The 15,984-nt window shown below is 52.9% G+C and overlaps 1 protein-coding gene across 1 annotated transcript; it reads right to left on the bottom strand.

Moving 5' to 3' along the window:
- Positions 1–495: 495 nt before the first annotated feature.
- NUTM1 (NUT midline carcinoma family member 1) lies at positions 496–11,739 on the bottom strand. Its single transcript, XM_062204733.1, has 7 exons — positions 11,709–11,739; positions 8,569–9,256; positions 6,429–6,557; positions 4,299–4,438; positions 3,541–3,827; positions 3,177–3,293; positions 496–2,478 (listed from the first exon to the last, which is right to left on the bottom strand). The coding sequence occupies exons 1-7, from the start codon at positions 11,722–11,724 to the stop codon at positions 496–498; spliced, it is 3,360 nt and encodes a 1,119-aa protein (XP_062060717.1). The 5' UTR covers positions 11,725–11,739.
- Between the last annotated feature and the right edge of the window lie 4,245 nt (positions 11,740–15,984).

Genomic DNA, 15,984 nt, shown 5'->3' on the forward strand with positions numbered 1-15,984 from the left:
ATTAGCTCTTATCCCAGTGATCTGACAGGTTGAAAAAGAAAGTTCTGTAGACTTAACGGGTGGCAGAGAATGCTAATAGTATGACATCTAGGTAAGCCCTCCCAATGCCAGATCCAGGCGTGCAACACTGGGTGAATAAAGTGGTCATGGGAGACGCCAGACTCCTGTTTGGGGACCTGAAAGCCGATGTGTTGCCAGGATAAGGCTGGAGCAGAGGTAAGGTGTCTGGAGCCATAAAATCGGGGCACCCCCACCTCTGTTCATAGCGTCTCACTCTGACAGCAAAGGCACTCAACCGGGAACATCTTTCAACAGCAAAAAAAATGTTTATTTTTATTTTTGCCACACAACTCTTTCCAAAAGTACTTCGCACTCATTTCTGAACAAGGGGACCACCTGCTCGCCACTTCTGCAGAACACAGCAACACTGGGCAGAGGCTGAGGCTCCGGCCGTGGGGAATGACAGGTGGGACAGGATGGTGCTGCTGCTGCTCCCTACTGGCTACGGCGGCGTTTCTTCCTCCTGCCCGTGACAGAAGTGTCACGCCGCCTCTTTCGCGGCTGTGAGGCTCGAACTACTACTCCCAGGGCTGAGGGTTTCTCCCCAGAGACGCTAAGTTGAGAGTCTGGGCAGGATCTCTTTTCAGTAGGGGCTGAACCTCCAACAAGAGCTCGCTTGCCAGCCTTGGCCACCGGATATAGAGGTTGACCAAGGCCTCTTTCCTCTGCGGAGGGAGGCTGGGATGCTCTCTGGACACCCTGACCTCCGGAGGTGTGCTGAGGGCTGGGGGCAAGGGCCCTGGGCGCTAGGCTAAGTTTAGAGGCCAAGAGGTAGGCAAAGTTAGAGAGTTCTTCATCTTCCTCGTCCAGTTCCTTCCTCTGCTCCCTCTTCTTCTCTTTCTCCTTTCCTCGGGCCCCATGTGCAGAACTGTGTCTTTCCCTAACAGGAGAGGTTTCCCTCAGGGCTAAGGCATTCCGGGTTCCCCACCTCGGGGAAGTGCCTACAAGGCCCTGGGGGGATGCTGATTGGGGGGCCCTCTGTGTGTAAAGCTTTAAATGCTCTTTTAAAGAAGCGGGACCTTTGCGCTTAGATAGGTTGGGTTTCTCCCTGCCCTCTCGCCAGCAAATGTCCTTGCTGACCTCTATCTGGAGGCCACGGTCATCTCTGCTACCTAGTATGTGGACGTGCTCTGTGGTTTCCAACAGAGGAGAAAAGGAATTGCCTCTGTCCCCTGTCACTTGGCTAGCCTCAGGGAAGGAGTCCTCCCGGGTCCTCAGAACAAGGAAGCTGTCTTGGCATGCAGGTAGCAGGGTCTCTGCAGAAGATCCCATGGTGGAGACACTGATTCTGCTTTCCAGCCGTGGGGAGCAGCCTTCAGCCCACAGATCACTGGGATCCTGTAGGGTCTCAGCACTTTGTTCTCTATTCCCTTTGGGCCTCAAGGCTGGGCTCTTGGCCCTCCTCAGGGGTCCTGGCAAGCTGCAACAGTTTCTCTTTTCTAAGGCAGGTGTGGAGCCTGTGCCTCCACAGGGAATGACATTGCTGCCTACATCCCCAGGTGCTATGGCTTCTCCAGGACCCAAAGAAAATTTGCTTTCAGACTGGCTGCCTCCCAGGAGCTCAGTTACGCGTCCCCCATCCTGAAAGTTCTCTATGACCTCTTTGACTTGTAAGGGCAACTCCAGGCTTATGGCATCTATCTCACTAGGCAGCCATAGGCCTGGGCTCAGAGAGGCTCCTTCCCTAGCCCTAGCTGCTCTAGGGGAATGGTTCTGATCATAGCCTGGGACTCTGGGAGGGCCTTGGTCATTTCCCCATATGGTTTCTGCAGAGCCTTCCCGGGGCACTGCTAACAGCTCCTTCCCTTGAGGAAGCACTGCAAGTGCCCCCGTCTGTGCTCCCTGCCACCCCAGGACCTGCTTTTCTAATCCAGATTCTCGCAGAGGAGCCAGCTCTGCCAGTCTGACATCCAAACAGGAAGTCTTGGGCTGTGGGTCTTCCCGCCAGCAAAGAGGCAGAGCCTCTGAAGTCCTGTCAGCCACCGGGCAGCACCCAGGGCACACAGCACTTCCCACATGGTCATCCTGACGTGGAGATGCCTGCTGTATAACCTCTGCAGACCCTCTTCTCTCGAGGCCCAAGGGTGCCTGAATTCCCTGTGGAGCTGCAAGTTCTAACTGCAGGTCCCAGCTACCAGAGGATGTCAGAGTGTTCCCGTCCCTGTGCACCCACCTTGGGTCATCAACGGCTCGCTCCTGCCCACCATGCACCTCTCTTGCTCGCTTTCCTGCAGAAGCAGCCTTCCCAAGGCGAAGAGTACCCCCAGCCCCCCGAGGCCCGGGTAAGGGCCGAAGCCGCCCACCCACGTCTTCCTCCTCATCGGAAACAGAAGGACTTGAGTCCGATTGAGCTCCGCTGCAGCTTGGAAGCGCCTCCCCATCCTCCTCTTCCAAGGCCAGGAGCCGCTTCTGAACTAGCTGGAAGGGAATAGACAAATGGGTTCCATAGATAGATGAGATCTGGGAGAAGGGGTGGCTGAGGTGGGGGGATAGTAGGAGCTGGTTTTTGGACAGGGCAGGGCGGGCAGGCAAGCAAGTGGCTTGAGTGATAATACCACACAGATAGCACAGTTCTTTTTTCCCCACCTTTTTTGTTTTGTTTTGTTTTGTTTTGTTTTTTGAAAGCTAGAGTTAGACAGTGAGAGAGAGAGAGAGAAAGGTCTTCCATCCGATGGTTCATCCCTCAAATGGCCACAACAGCCAGAGTTATGCCAATCGGAAGCCAGGAGCCAGGTGCCTCTTCCTGGTCTCCCATGCGGGTTCAGGAGCCCAAGCACCTGGGCCATCCTCCACTGCCCTCCGGGCCACAACAGAGAGCTGGACTGGAAGAGGAACAGCCGGGACTAGAGCCAGTGCCCATATGGGATGCCGGCGCTGCAGGTGGATGATTAACCAAGTGAGCCACGGTGCCGGCCCATTTTCCCACCTTCTTGTGCCTTATCTCCATGCTTTGATCCCTTACACTCTTCCTTTCTTGTTTCCACAGCCCCCTGCCTACTTGTTCAACACCCAGAGCCCAAGCTGTTTGTATCTAGAGACAGTGCTCAAAACAGTGTCGCATTAGGTAAGATCATGCAAGCTTCTTATTCTAATATTCCCTGTCTCCCAGGTTTTACCTGGGCAAGAGTGAGTCCCTCTTCTTGCTCCAGCTCCTCAAGTAAGGCCAGGGGATCCCTCTGTTGTTCTGGGGACAGCAGATCTGCCAGAAATCGAGGGTGAATGACAGCTTCCACCTGGGGAAAGAAGCAAAGGTGATGTGTTTCTTTAACAGGATTTAACATCTTTCACCACTGGGATAGCTGTAAACCAGGACCGCTACCAGCTACACACATCCACACGTGTGCGCGCATGCACACACATTTCTCAGTTACAGAATACAGCCAAATTCCTACCGCCTTGCACAGAATTTCAGATCCTTTGTTCCCCCACAGTGGCCACCCCCAGGATCCGCTGGAAATCAGCTGTTCAGGCCCAGCATACCTTAGAGACAAAGACCTCCTGAGAACACAGCTCATCGATGTAGCTCAAGAGGTCTGGATCTGGGTCCACCCCTTCCCCGTCCTGCTGCTCCTCTTCCTCTTCCCATTTTCCATTTGACTCCCCAGTAGCCAGGTAACTCCCCACTAGCCCTTCCATGATGTCAGCGTATTCTTTCACAGCTTCTGGAGGGATCTCCTTGGGTGCCTCAGGAACTGGAGATTTCTGGGGCTTACGCTGCCGCCGGCGGGGGGCCCGTGCCTTGGAGGCTGTCTTCTTGGGAATGTACACTAAGGGAAGAGATGGGAAGGAGAGCGGGAAGTGGCACAGAAGCCATGGCTTGCTTCCACCTCCCAGCTCTAAGGATAGTAATATAGGCACACAATAAGTGAGTGCAGCCTGGATCAAGTCAACCTGAATGAGTACCAGCCATGGCAGAAGAGGGGAAGCTAGGGAGACTATGAATCACTGTAGGAGCAATCTTGGAACTCCCTGATGTAGCCCCATTTCTTAGGCAGTTGAAGTAAATGTATGCCCCACTTAACATCTAGATGAGTTGGCCAAGATCAATACCTAGTTCATGACAGAGGGAACCACTGAACCCAGCTTCCTATGGAGTGTCTTGTTTGGAGTATCAAATGCCACTCCCTGCAGGGAAATGCAGTAGCAAGGGTAATGCTGTCCCTAATCCATGTCTGGCTTCTGTGTGCCTCCCTTTGAGCCTTTGGCCCACAGCTCCTTCTGGGCTTGGGTAGCCTTACCTGGCTGTTGACAAACCTCAGGGGCCAGGGGCGCTGGAGGATCACGTTCCAAAGGGGCTGCAGGAGACAGACCCTGGGACCCATTCAGCAGCTGTGTGTTTTGAATCTGCATCTCCTCTTCAGCCTCAAACTCCATGAATCTGCAGAGGATGAGAAATACACAGGCAATGCTGAGAAGATCAGTCCCGTCAGGAACCCAAGCACAAGGCAGTAGCCAAGCACGGCTGGGAAGTGCCTTCCTTAAGGCAAAGCCAGAGCTAATCACCCAGAAGGTAGTTGCTCACTAATACCAGTTCTAGGGAAACCTTACAAGGTCACTATATAGTGCCTTCACGCATCACTGAGGAAGGTCTTAAGAAAATGGACAATCTAGAATGATCTAGAGCTTGTAAACCCCAGGACACAGCCATGACTTACACTTCTTTCCCATACCTGTCTCATCTAGCTTCATACACTGCATACAGCAGCCCTTCACGTCAAGTTCAAATACACAACAACCTGCGGGGCTCCCTCTCTCAAGCAGGCCCTTCCTCCAGGCCTCATCTCACCCTGCCTACAACCATAAAGAATGGCTGAATTCCTGAGGCAGGACCAGGGGTTGCAATTCACGGCAGTTCCCCCAGGAGGCAGTGCTGAGACCCAGAAGTCTGGAGTCTGAGACTTGGCAGGGTAAATCTAGCAGTCATGCGTGGATCCAGATTCGGGGGAGAAAGTGGAAGCTAGGCTTGGAGGAAAGGGTTCATTCTGCTTAGTTACTTCTTTAGCCAGAAGAAATCCTGGAGAAACAGGGACTAAGAGCCAGGCGACCACCCTGGCCTCTCCTGACCAGCTTCTTCCAGAACTAACCCCTTCTGGGGATGAGTGGGAAAGGATTTTCCAAAGGAGAGGTGGTCCTGAAGTTCTGTGCCTACAGCCACTTGCCACCTGGTCAGTGAGAAAAGACCCTGCCTGGCAGGGATTGCCCCAAGTGCTAGGTCCCTTCAACATTTTTACATCCATTGGGATCCAGTCCTATCCTAAAACCTGGAGTATCAAGGTCACTATAGTGGCCAGCGCTGTGGCATGGCAGGTAAAGCCACTGCCTACAATGCCAGCATCCCATATCGGCAACCCGGAAGATGCTCCTGGCATCAGATTGGCACAGCTCCAGTTGCAGTCATCTGGGGAGTGAACCAGCGGATGGAAGACCTCTCTCCCTCTTTCTCTGCCTCTCAAATAATTAAATATATCATAAAAAAAAAAAAATTGGGGGCTGGTGCTGTGGTATAGTGGGTAAAGCCACCACCTGCAGTGTTGGCATCCCATATGGGTGCTGATTCGAGTCCCAGCTGCTCCACTTCCAATCCAGCTCTCTGCTATAGCCTGGGAAAGCAGTAGAAGTTGGCCCAGGCCAGCGCTGCAGCTCACTAGGCTAATCCTCCACCTGCGGCGCCGGCACACTGGGTTCTTGTCCCGGTTGTTCCTCTTCCAGTCCAGCTCTCTGCTGTGGCCCGGGAGGGCAGTGGAGGATGACCCAAGTGCTTGGGCCCTGCACCCGCATGGGAGACCAGGAGGAAGCACCTGGCTCCTGACTTCAGATCAGCGCAGCGCACTGGCCGTAGTGGCCATTTGAGGGGTGAACCAACAGAAGGAAGACCTTTCTCTCTGTCTCTCTCACTGTCTAACTCTGCCTGTCCAAAAAAAAAGCTAGCCCAAGTCCATGGGCCCCTGCACCCACGTGGGAGACCCGGAAGAAGTTCTTGGTCCCTGGCTTTGGATTGGCGCAGCTCTGGCTGGGGAGTGAACCAGCGGATGGAAGACCTCTCTCTCTCTCTCTCTCTCTCTCTCTCTCTCTCTGCCTCTCCTATCTCTGTGTAACTCTTTCAAGTAAATAAAATAAATATTTTTAAAAAATTTTTTAAAAGTCGCTGTATAGATTCAAGGTCTGAAGAAAAGGGAGCTTCCAAGAGTAGACAGGATAGAAAAATCCAGAGCCAAGGTGATGGAAGAGCCCCATGAGACTCTACCCTAAACTGCATCCCCCTCCTAACTTCCCTGCAATCACCCAAACACCCAGACACAAGCCCTTGACTGCCCTTGCTGCTCAGCCTCTCAGCCCACCTTGGGAGAAAGAGGGTTCATTGGACTCACTTTTCGGCCATCTCATAAAAGATCATCCGGTCAAAGTTGCTGGTGCGCTCCCACTCCTGCACAGCCCTTGGCAGTCCCTCCTCCAACGTCATAGTGGGCTTCAGTCGGGCCAGGGAACGGAGCACTGGGCTAAAACCCCCATCGGGTCAGTCACATTCTAAGTTAAGTCTCCCACCCCCATCTCCCTGTCCTGGAACCCGCCTCAATCCACATCCCCTGCCCCTCATCAAACCTAGAGTGCTTCTCAAACCTATTGTCCCACTTGGGATGAGACTTCAGGGTCCCAACCTCCCACCCACTCATTCACTTTCCCCTGCTCCTCACACAAAATCAAACAGATGTTTCTTCCCGCTGCCTGTTGAAATTAACCACATTAACAATAGGTCCCTGATTCTCATGGTGCCCTTCCTGGGCTAAGTATTAACAAGAAAGCAGCGCTTGTGCTTTAAGCCTTAAAGTAGGCTTACCCGCACTCAGAATCCTGCTTTAAGGGGGAAAAAAAAAAAAAGCAGTCCCTAACGCAAACAAATCTCTAATTAAAGGTTATGTGGTGTTTGTATTTATTGGCTTTTCAGTGTCTTTATCTCTGGGATACCCTCCAAGACAAACACCAATGTACATCCCTACTCCTGGAAGGCTCCTGAGCTCCCCTTCTGATTCAGAAAAAAATGAGGAGCCTAAAGTCAGGCCATCATTTTGACAGCTCTAACTTCCCTCCGATGTGCAACATTGTGCATCAAAACCACCTGGGGAGCTTGTTATTAACATGACCTGCAGGGCCCCAGGATCCCAGGAGGTCTGAGCCTTCTACCAGCTTTCCAGACTGCAGAATGTGGGCTGCTTGGAGCCCCTGCGGGTGGAGAGCAGGAGAGGCCAGGACTAAAAGCTGATGGAGCCCAAGCACACCTTGAGAGCCCACCCCGGAAGATGCAGAGCTGTCTTGAGAAAGCAGGGCCTCAGTAAGACGCTGTCTGACTAGGACCTGCGGGAACTTCCATTCATTTGCTCCAGGGTCAGGGCTGGGTGGGGCTGTGGGGGTGGGGAGGATCCTTAGAATGCAGGCGCTGGAAGAGCCGCATGTAGATCTTTTTAAAGTTTGGTAAATTTATGTTTCATACAGTGGTTTACAGAAAACATTGAGGGTACAGAGAGCAAGCTGGTCTGGGCAAGAAGGAAAGAGATTTCCCAAAGACTAACAACTGCCCGGAACCCCTGGCACGCTGGCTAACCACACACTCTTAAGCAAGGACATTTGGGCCTTTTATGAATTCTTTTCCTCTTCTAGACTGCCTTTCAATAATAATACAAGTTACCACTTAATGAAGCATTCTCTCTGCCAGGCATTCTAGCAAGCACTTTGCATGGCCATGTCTTCAAAAAGTTCATGGAGAATGGGTGTTATTAAAAAAAAAAAAAAAAAAAAAAAAAAAAACAACTATTCGTGGGTTTCAAAAAAAAATTTTGCACCCAAATAAAATCCTTTTTCAATTCCATTTTTCCACAAGCTTTTTGAAGTACCCTTTTATATTAGCTCATTTAATCTTCTCAGCAGAAAACTGAGATGGAAGATGTTAAACGTCCTGCCCAGGATCACATATCTAGTGGACTGATGGAGCCTGGGCTTCCGACCACCAGGTTGGCTTTGGCAGCTCCCCATCCTGTTGGGAATTCTCCTGAACAAAATGGGGACCAGGAGAGAAGTGGCACAGCGCACACTGAGTCCAGGGCCTGCCCCACAGCACCCTCGCCCTCTCCCAGTGCTCCCTCACCAGGCTGGTTTGGAGGCTGTGGGAAGGCAGTCAAGGGGAGTGGGAGGACCCTGGCACTTGGAGTCAGGGATCTAAATCCAATGAGTGCTCTGGCTTTATGACAGGACGCCTCCCTGACCTTCAGTCTTCTCTGTAAATGGGGGTTCCCATGAAAAGGCTCCCCTGGGCTGACAGGGCTGTCGGGGTTTTTGTAGACACCGGAAAGCCTGTGATAAACTGGAGAGTGTTGCTGTTGTGCCTGTTTGCAGCACCTATATTGCTCTGTAGACCTGGCTCAAGTTTTCCTAAACCGCCTAAACACCTCCTCCATCCCAAAGTCTCTGCTCAATTTGCAAGCCCTCAATTCCTTAATCTCGGGTCTCCCCACTTACATAAGAAAGCAGGAAAGAGCTTCCGTGTCAGGACTTTGAGATAGGTGCCTCCGGGCCAAGGATTTGTAGCGCTGCCAGCGACGGAAGTTTTCGTAAACACCCTTGGAAGTACAGGAGAGGTCACCCAGCGGGGGCTGGGATCTGCCGGTTGCAGGGTCTCCTTCCTCAGGTGAGCCTTGTGGCCCCTGCCAAGCCTTTTCCAGGGGCACCATAGGTGCCAGTTGGGCAGCTTGTGCGGGAGCCTGAGGAGGAAGGCCTGAAGGTCCCTCCTGGCTCACGCCAGCAGCTTTAGGGGGCAGAATGGCCTTCACAGTAGAGGCTGTCACAAAGCGAGTTGGGGGACCCTCAGTGCCAGAGGCAATCCAATTGATGGCTGTGGGAGTAAGGATGAAGTTCTGAGCTTGAGAGGGCTCAGCCAGGCTCCCTTCTGTCTTGACCGTGACTATGACCTTACTAGCCCCAGCCCCACTGGGGCCGGGAATCCCATCCCCTGTCATCAGCAAGGGGCTGGGGAAAGCAGAGAGCACCAGAGGATTTCCTGAGAATGCTGAAGGCACAGGGGGCTGTGGAGGTGGGTCCCAGGGGGCCTGATCTGGTGGGCCAGGAGTAGGGGGAAAGGGAAGTGCAGTGAAAGGAGACAGGGCAGCACCAGGTTTCATGGTCATGTCCGGTCCCGGCATTGGAGATGCTGTTGAGACAAAGAAAAGGAGAGAATGGAGCCAGAGAAAAGGAGACCAGAAGTTAGGAATCTGTGATAGCTGAGAAGTCCTGTGCTAGAGGAGTTGCCCCTTGTCAACAAGACACTGTCTATCAAGAAGACGAAAGCCCAAGCCACCACCGCCTCTGAGAGCTTCTCTAAGCAGATGCCTGGTGGACCCTCCCTGCCAGCCAGTGCCACAGGCTGTTTAGCAAGACATGAGATAGGGTTGCCACCTCTTCTGAAAGGAAAACAGCCCGTGGCAGACTCAGAGCAGTAGCGGAACTAGTTCAGAGAAGTTCTGGCTCCTCTCCAGGTACCCACAGGGCCCTTGAGAAGGAGGCAGTTTCAAAGAGGATTACTGGGGGTTGGGGCTGGGGCGTAGGGGGTTAAAGCCCTGGCCTGCAGTGCCAGCATCCCATATGGGCGCCAGTTTGTGTCCCGGCTGCTCCACTTCTGATCCAGCTCTCTGCTATGGCCTGGGAAAGCAGTGGAAGATGGTCCAAGTCCTTGGGACCCTGCACCCGTGTGGGAGACCCAGAAGAAGCTCCTGGCTCCTGACTTCGGATCAGCTCAGCTTTGGCCGTTGTGGTCATTTGGGGAGTGAACCAGCAGATGGAAGACCTCTCTCTCTCTCTCTCTCTCTCTCTCTCGCTCTCTCTTTAACTCTCTCAAATAAATAAAATCAATCTTAAAAAAAAAAAAAAAAATGGGGCCAGTGCTATGGTGCAGCAGGTTAACGCCCTGGCCAGCATCCCATGTGGGCGCCGGTTCCACGAGACCTGGCTGCTCCACTTCTGATCCAACTCTCTGCTACGGCCTGGGAAAGCAGTGGAAGATGGCCCAAGTCCTTGGGCCCCTGCACCCGTGTGGGAGACCTGGAAGAAGCTTCTGGCTCCTGGCTCCTGGCTTTGGATCGACGCAGCTCTGACCACTGCAGCCAACTGGGGAGTGAACCATCGGATGAAGACCTCTCTCTCTGCCGCTCCTCTCTCTGTGTAACTCTTTCAAATGAATAAATAAGTCTTTTTTTTTTTAAAAAATCACTGGCCCACCTCCTGCTCCTTTTCCCTTTCCTGTCAGCATCTTCACTTTCTCTCCTAACCTAAAACAACACAAGGAAAGATGCGGTGCCCATAACAGGTCCCATAACACCTTGCATACGTGTACACTTCTCTATTCCCACCTATTCCAAACGGGATTCACAGCCCCCGCCCTCTGTTCCCAGGTCCTCTGTGGCCTCTGCCGCCACTCATGGAAGTGCAAATCCCAGGAGAAGGTATGTGGATTAGATGTTTGACTCCCAGAAATGTTGTTGTATAACATCCAGGAATAGCTAACCAGAGAGGATTAGACAAAGACCAGGAAATGGCCCTGGAGAGGGAGGTTTGCGAAACATTCAGTCACTCTGGACATGTTCAAGTTTGGCAGTGCTTGGGGCTGCTAATATCAGACACTGAGGGTCCACTAGGAACAAGGCTAGCGCTGAGGCAAGGACAGCTGAGTCAGGAACTGCTCCTGCTGTGGAGGAGCTGTGTGCACACAGGCAAGGAGGCCAGGGCTAAGGACACATGTGGAGGAGCTGTGTGCACACCAGGCAAGGAGGCCAGGGCTAAGGACACAAGCATATACTTTGTTAATCATGACCTGTGTCTCCCAGGGCTTTTAATAACAGTAAAGGTACTAAACCTGCCTGATTTCACGGTGCTCTCCTCCCCCTCTTACAAAGAGTATTCCACCAGCAAACTAAGACCAGTTCTACTTCCTGACCTTGAAAGAGATTTAGAATGTGACAAACTCAGATTCACTCATCTGAACCACGGAGCAGAGGGCTAGGAGCATGCCAGGAACTACCAAACACAAGTCATCTGTCTCAAGGACTCAGGTCCACAAAATGTAGGAAAACAGAATATTTTAGAGAAGCCACGGCTCTCATGCCAGTGATGAGCCACCTCCTCTGTTCCTGATGAGTCAGGAAACACTGGGGGCAGAGGCAGATATTTGGCCTGAAGGTTAAGATACCTGCATCCCACAGTGGAGTGCCTGGGTTTGATTCTTAGTTCTGCCTCCTAACTCCAACTTCCTGGTAATGTAGACCCGTGGATCCTTTCTGTGCCACTCCTACCACGTATACCCCTGCCCTGGCTGCAAAAACACATTATCTTCCAGAGAATCAATTATGCTATCTGTACTCCACACTCAGCATGTTTGCCCTGGGATGCCACCATCTGACTCGAAGGAGGCCCTCTTCCTTCTTTAACCACTAGTGTTCGTGGTACGAGCGCCTGACCCAGCCTCCCAGGGGTGATGCCTTTGGGGGATGGTCTCACATTTTCTAGATCAGCTCAAAAAGCTTGTGCCCAGCTGAAGTGTCAAATTTGAATCCCCAAGGACATGAGTAGGTAGTTGGGGATGGGGCCCCTCCCCACCACCTGAGACTTACTTCCATCTGAAGCCATGGTCTCAGACTTGGGTACTAACTCTGGCTGTCTGGAAGCCTCCAGAATGAGACTGTCAGGTCTGGAGTCCTAGACAGTAACCTGGCTCCATTAGATACACAGGGATCCAAGGAAGGGCCAGCAAGGATTGTAGCAAAACAGAACTAGAATGCAGGACTCCGGGCATTCTGCAGTGGGGGAGGGGAGAAGGGAGTGGGAGGTGGGATATGAGGTGGGGGTTGGGAGGGTTCTAATAAGTAGACAATACCCAGGAATCCCCCCCAAACTAGAGTTTGGCAACACAATTGCTTGTGTGCCTCTTTAGAGCAATTTGTAAAATCTTCCTCAAATTCCAAACATCGGCCCATACAGTTTTACCTTTCAGTTCCCTACACTTCAATTTTTCATCTCCTACCTAGTTTTGTACCCTTTAATCCTATCCGATTTTCCAACTGACGTCCTACTAATAGCAGGTGGTAGACCCTTGACTTAATTAATTCAGTGACAGCTATATTTTCTGAACCAAATTCAGAGCACATTGTAATGTGGGCCAAAGGAATAAAACGTTCGCATTTAGACTTGTCTCAGATGACCAGGGGCATTCAGTTGTTGCCTGCACATCACTTCCTTGGAAAGCAGACCTGCAGCCCACAAGAGTCCACTAGTGGAAACTGCAGTCCGCAGAAACCATAGATTACCCTTCGCTGAAAAGCCCTGTTACATTTTAAAATAATAATAATTCAAACTGCCAAGCGGCTAGATTTTCAAGACCAGACAGTTTTTTGTTAAATTATTTTGTTATTTGGAAATTTGTAAATAGGTCACATATTAGAATATTTCAAAGGTCAAACTGTACAAAATAGACTATCCAGCAACAAGTCTTTCCTTGTAACCAAATTGTCTAAAGCAGAGGAAACGAGTGTCATGTTTCTTGTGAATTTCTGGAGCGGTACTTTAACTTTAATCAACTACAAGCAAGTACAAACTATATTCTTTAAAAAAAAAAAAGCTTTTGGGTTTTTCTCGTTACAAAATTCACATACGTTCCAATGTTTTTGCCGTTATAAATAACTCTGTAGTGGTCACATCCTTAAATTGGAGTCCTATAAGGAGAATGTCTACGTTCTTTTACGGATTCTACATAGTCCTAGAAGATATATCTTACGCTATTCTTAGCTACTTACCACTCTGAGAAAGAGCGCTGAATTTTCTGGAAAGAGACCTGGGTTTGAATCTGGGTTCGGCCACTAAGACACACTGGACGGGTCTCATAAAATAACTTTACGCTCTTTCCTTTAGAGAATATGGAATACCCGTCATGCACTCTTTACCGCCAATACTTTGAATCGGGGCGGAGGAACCGGATGTAAAAGTGGGGAGGACAGAAAACCTTATTTCTCCCCTAGGGTCAAGGGGCGCCGAATCCGCGAGCCCTCGTTTCTGTGGGCCCTGGAAACCCACTGGAGACGCTCTGGAGAGGGTGTGCATCCTGGGGTAAGGGCGGGCTTGTCCACATCAGTGTGCGAGCCCCGACCGTGCCTCCCTACCCCCCTGCGGCGCTTGGCAGTGCCGGGCACACCGTGGGCACCCTCCACGTGTCTCCTAACGTCTGCAAGGTGGAACTGTGCAACTGTGTAGCCGCCGGCGCCAGGCCCGGCCCGCGGGGGCGCACGGCGGACTACATTTCCCGGTGTGCCCGGGGCGGGCGGGGCGCCGCCGGAAGGAAGTCGGCCGGCCGGGGCTGCGGTGGCGCGGGAGCCGGCGCGGCGGGTCGTCATGTTTCTCCAGTATTATCTCAACGAGGAGGGCGACCGGGTGTACACGCTGAAGGTGAGGCGAGACGGGCACGGCGGGGCGCGGCGACGGGAGGGGTCGGGCGCGCGGTGGGAGGCTCCGGGGCGCGCGTGGGGAGCCGCCGGGGCGCGGGGTGGGGAGGCTCCGGGGCGCGCGTGGGGAGCCGCCGGGGCGAGCTCCGGGGCGCGCGTGGGGAGCCGCCGGGGCGGTGGGGAGGCTCCGGGGCGCGCGTGGGGAGCCGCCGGGGCGGTGGGAGGCGCCGGGGCGCGGGGTGGGGAGGCTCCGGGGCGCGCGTGGGGAGGCGCCGGGGCGCGGGGTGGGGAGGCTCCGGGGCGCGCGTGGGGAGGCGCCGGGGCGCGGGGTGGGGAGGCGCCGGGGCGCGGGGTGGGGAGGCGCCGGGGCGCGCGTGGGGAGGCGCCGGGGCGAGCTCCGGGGCGCGCGGCGCTCAGCTCGCCTTCTCTCTTCCCCGAGCAGAAGTTTGACCCTATGGGACAGCAGACCTGCTCGGCCCATCCTGCGCGCTTCTCCCCGGACGACAAATACTCTCGACACCGTATCACCATCAAGAAGCGCTTCAAGGTGCTGATGACCCAGCAGCCGCGTCCTGTGCTCTGAGGGCCTCCTTCCACCGCCTGCCGCTCCTCAGAGGCTCCTTGTAAAATAAACCAAAAATGCCCCCTCCGCCTCGGCCATGAAGCCGCCTCTGGATTTGGGTCTCGTTCTTGCATTTGATAACGCTTGTGTGTTGCCCTAAAGGAAACAGGTTCGACTCTGTCACAGGGTTTGAATTACTGCCGGGTTATTACATGTAAAATGACTTGAGAGAGCTCTCACTTGTGTGTTGGTTGGTTTTTATTTTAAAGATTTTTTTTTTAAGCGTTGGGGAGAGAGAGAGATCTTCCATCTGCTGGTTCACTCCCCCAGATGGCTGCGACAGCCCGCGCCAGGAGTGTGGAATTCCATCTGGGTCTCCCCCTGGGATGCGGGGGCCCAGACACCTGGGTCGGCCCCCACTGCTGTCCCAGGCACATGAGCAGGTAGGTAGGTTGGAAGTGGAGCAGCCAGGCCTTGAACCGGCACTGCAGGCGATGGCTTAAGAAAAGCCTAAGCTGCTGCAACAGTAGTGATGTGCTGTTACAGACAGGAGGGTGTTGGGGAAGGGGAGGAGAGCTTGAGACAGACTTTTCCACAGTTGTCAGCGTGGACGGATAAATACCTCTTCTCCCAAGTAATTTGTTCTCCTTGAAGATGATATTTTGACTTAAATTGGAAGTGTGCTGGAAGAAGTAATAGCAATCTACTTTATAGAATGAAGGCAGTGACTTGGAAGTCAGGAAACTGCGGTTCTCTGTGCAAGTTTGGAAAACTTACTTAACCTAGTTAGTCCTCTTCTCCCAATTTCTTTTTTTTTCTTTTTTTTTTTTTTTTGACAGGCAGAGTGGACAGTGAGAGAGAGAGACAGAGAGAAAGGCCTTCCTTTTGCCGTTGGTTCACCCTCCAATGGCCGCCGCCGTAGCGCGCTGCGGCCGGCGCACCGCGCTGTTCCGATGGCAGGAGCCAGGTGCTTCTTCTGGTCTCCCATGGGGTGCAGGGCCCAAGCACTTGGGCCATCCTCCACTGCACTCCCTGGCCACAGCAGAGAGCTGGCCTGGAAGAGGGGCAACCGGGACAGGATCGGTGCCCCGACCGGGACTAGAACCCGGTGTGCCGGCGCCGCAAGGCGGAGGATTAGCCTGTTGAGCCACGGCGCCGGCCCCAATTTCTGATTTATAAGAAACATTAATTATAACTACAGAATGCCCAACTGTGAATGGAACAGTTTTACGCATAATAACTTAAACCCCCTAGAAATATTCCCAGACTTTAGTCCTTCCCCTTAAGGACTTGTTACCGGTTGCAGAGGGGAGGACGGTTGCCAGAGCGAGTTTCGTGAGTTCTTTTCCTCAGGTTAGTGTAGAAATAAAAAGCCGGGAAACAATTTGCAAAGAGGCTGAAATTTTTATTAGAAACATTTATTTGGTTGGCAAGGGACAGAGAAAGTGTCTGGTCCAAGAGGGGAGCAGACGGAGTGCCGGAGCGGGACACTGGCTTTGAGGAAGTGTCCCGGTTTTTAAGGCATTAATATTTTTTTTTCATTGGGTCATTCTCTGGGGGTGCCCATTGGACAGGCGTTTCACATGCTGTATGTTGATTGGCTTGGGACTCATGGAGATAGCCGGGGTCTCCTAGAGACTGTTTTTAGGGGCTCAGCCCCCACCCCCACTAACTCTGGGTGCAGCTACCCTGGAGGTGTGATTTAAAGCCATAAGGTCACACAAGATAGCCTGGATCTCCTGGAACCAGGCTGACTCTCCCCAGGGGTCCAGCCCCTTCCTCTGCCAACTCTGGGTGAAAGATTGCCCCCACCCTGAAGGTGTGATTCAAAGCCGAAAGGTCACACATGCCCCACAAGAAGCTGTTAGTGGGGGAGATGCCAGTCCGTCTGGA

This window comes from Lepus europaeus, chromosome 11, assembly GCF_033115175.1.
Source record: "Lepus europaeus isolate LE1 chromosome 11, mLepTim1.pri, whole genome shotgun sequence".
NCBI lineage: Eukaryota > Metazoa > Chordata > Mammalia > Lagomorpha > Leporidae > Lepus > Lepus europaeus.

Bases quoted from the DNA above. Each gene is read 5' to 3' on its own strand.
- NUTM1 (XM_062204733.1), bottom strand. The intron at 3,294-3,540 runs GTATGCTGGGCC...TTCTTTCCCCAG, and splicing joins AGGAGGTCTTTGTCTCTAAG to GTGGAAGCTGTCATTCACCC. The intron at 2,479-3,176 runs GTAAAACCTGGG...ATTCCCTTCCAG, and splicing joins AGGGACTCACTCTTGCCCAG to CTAGTTCAGAAGCGGCTCCT.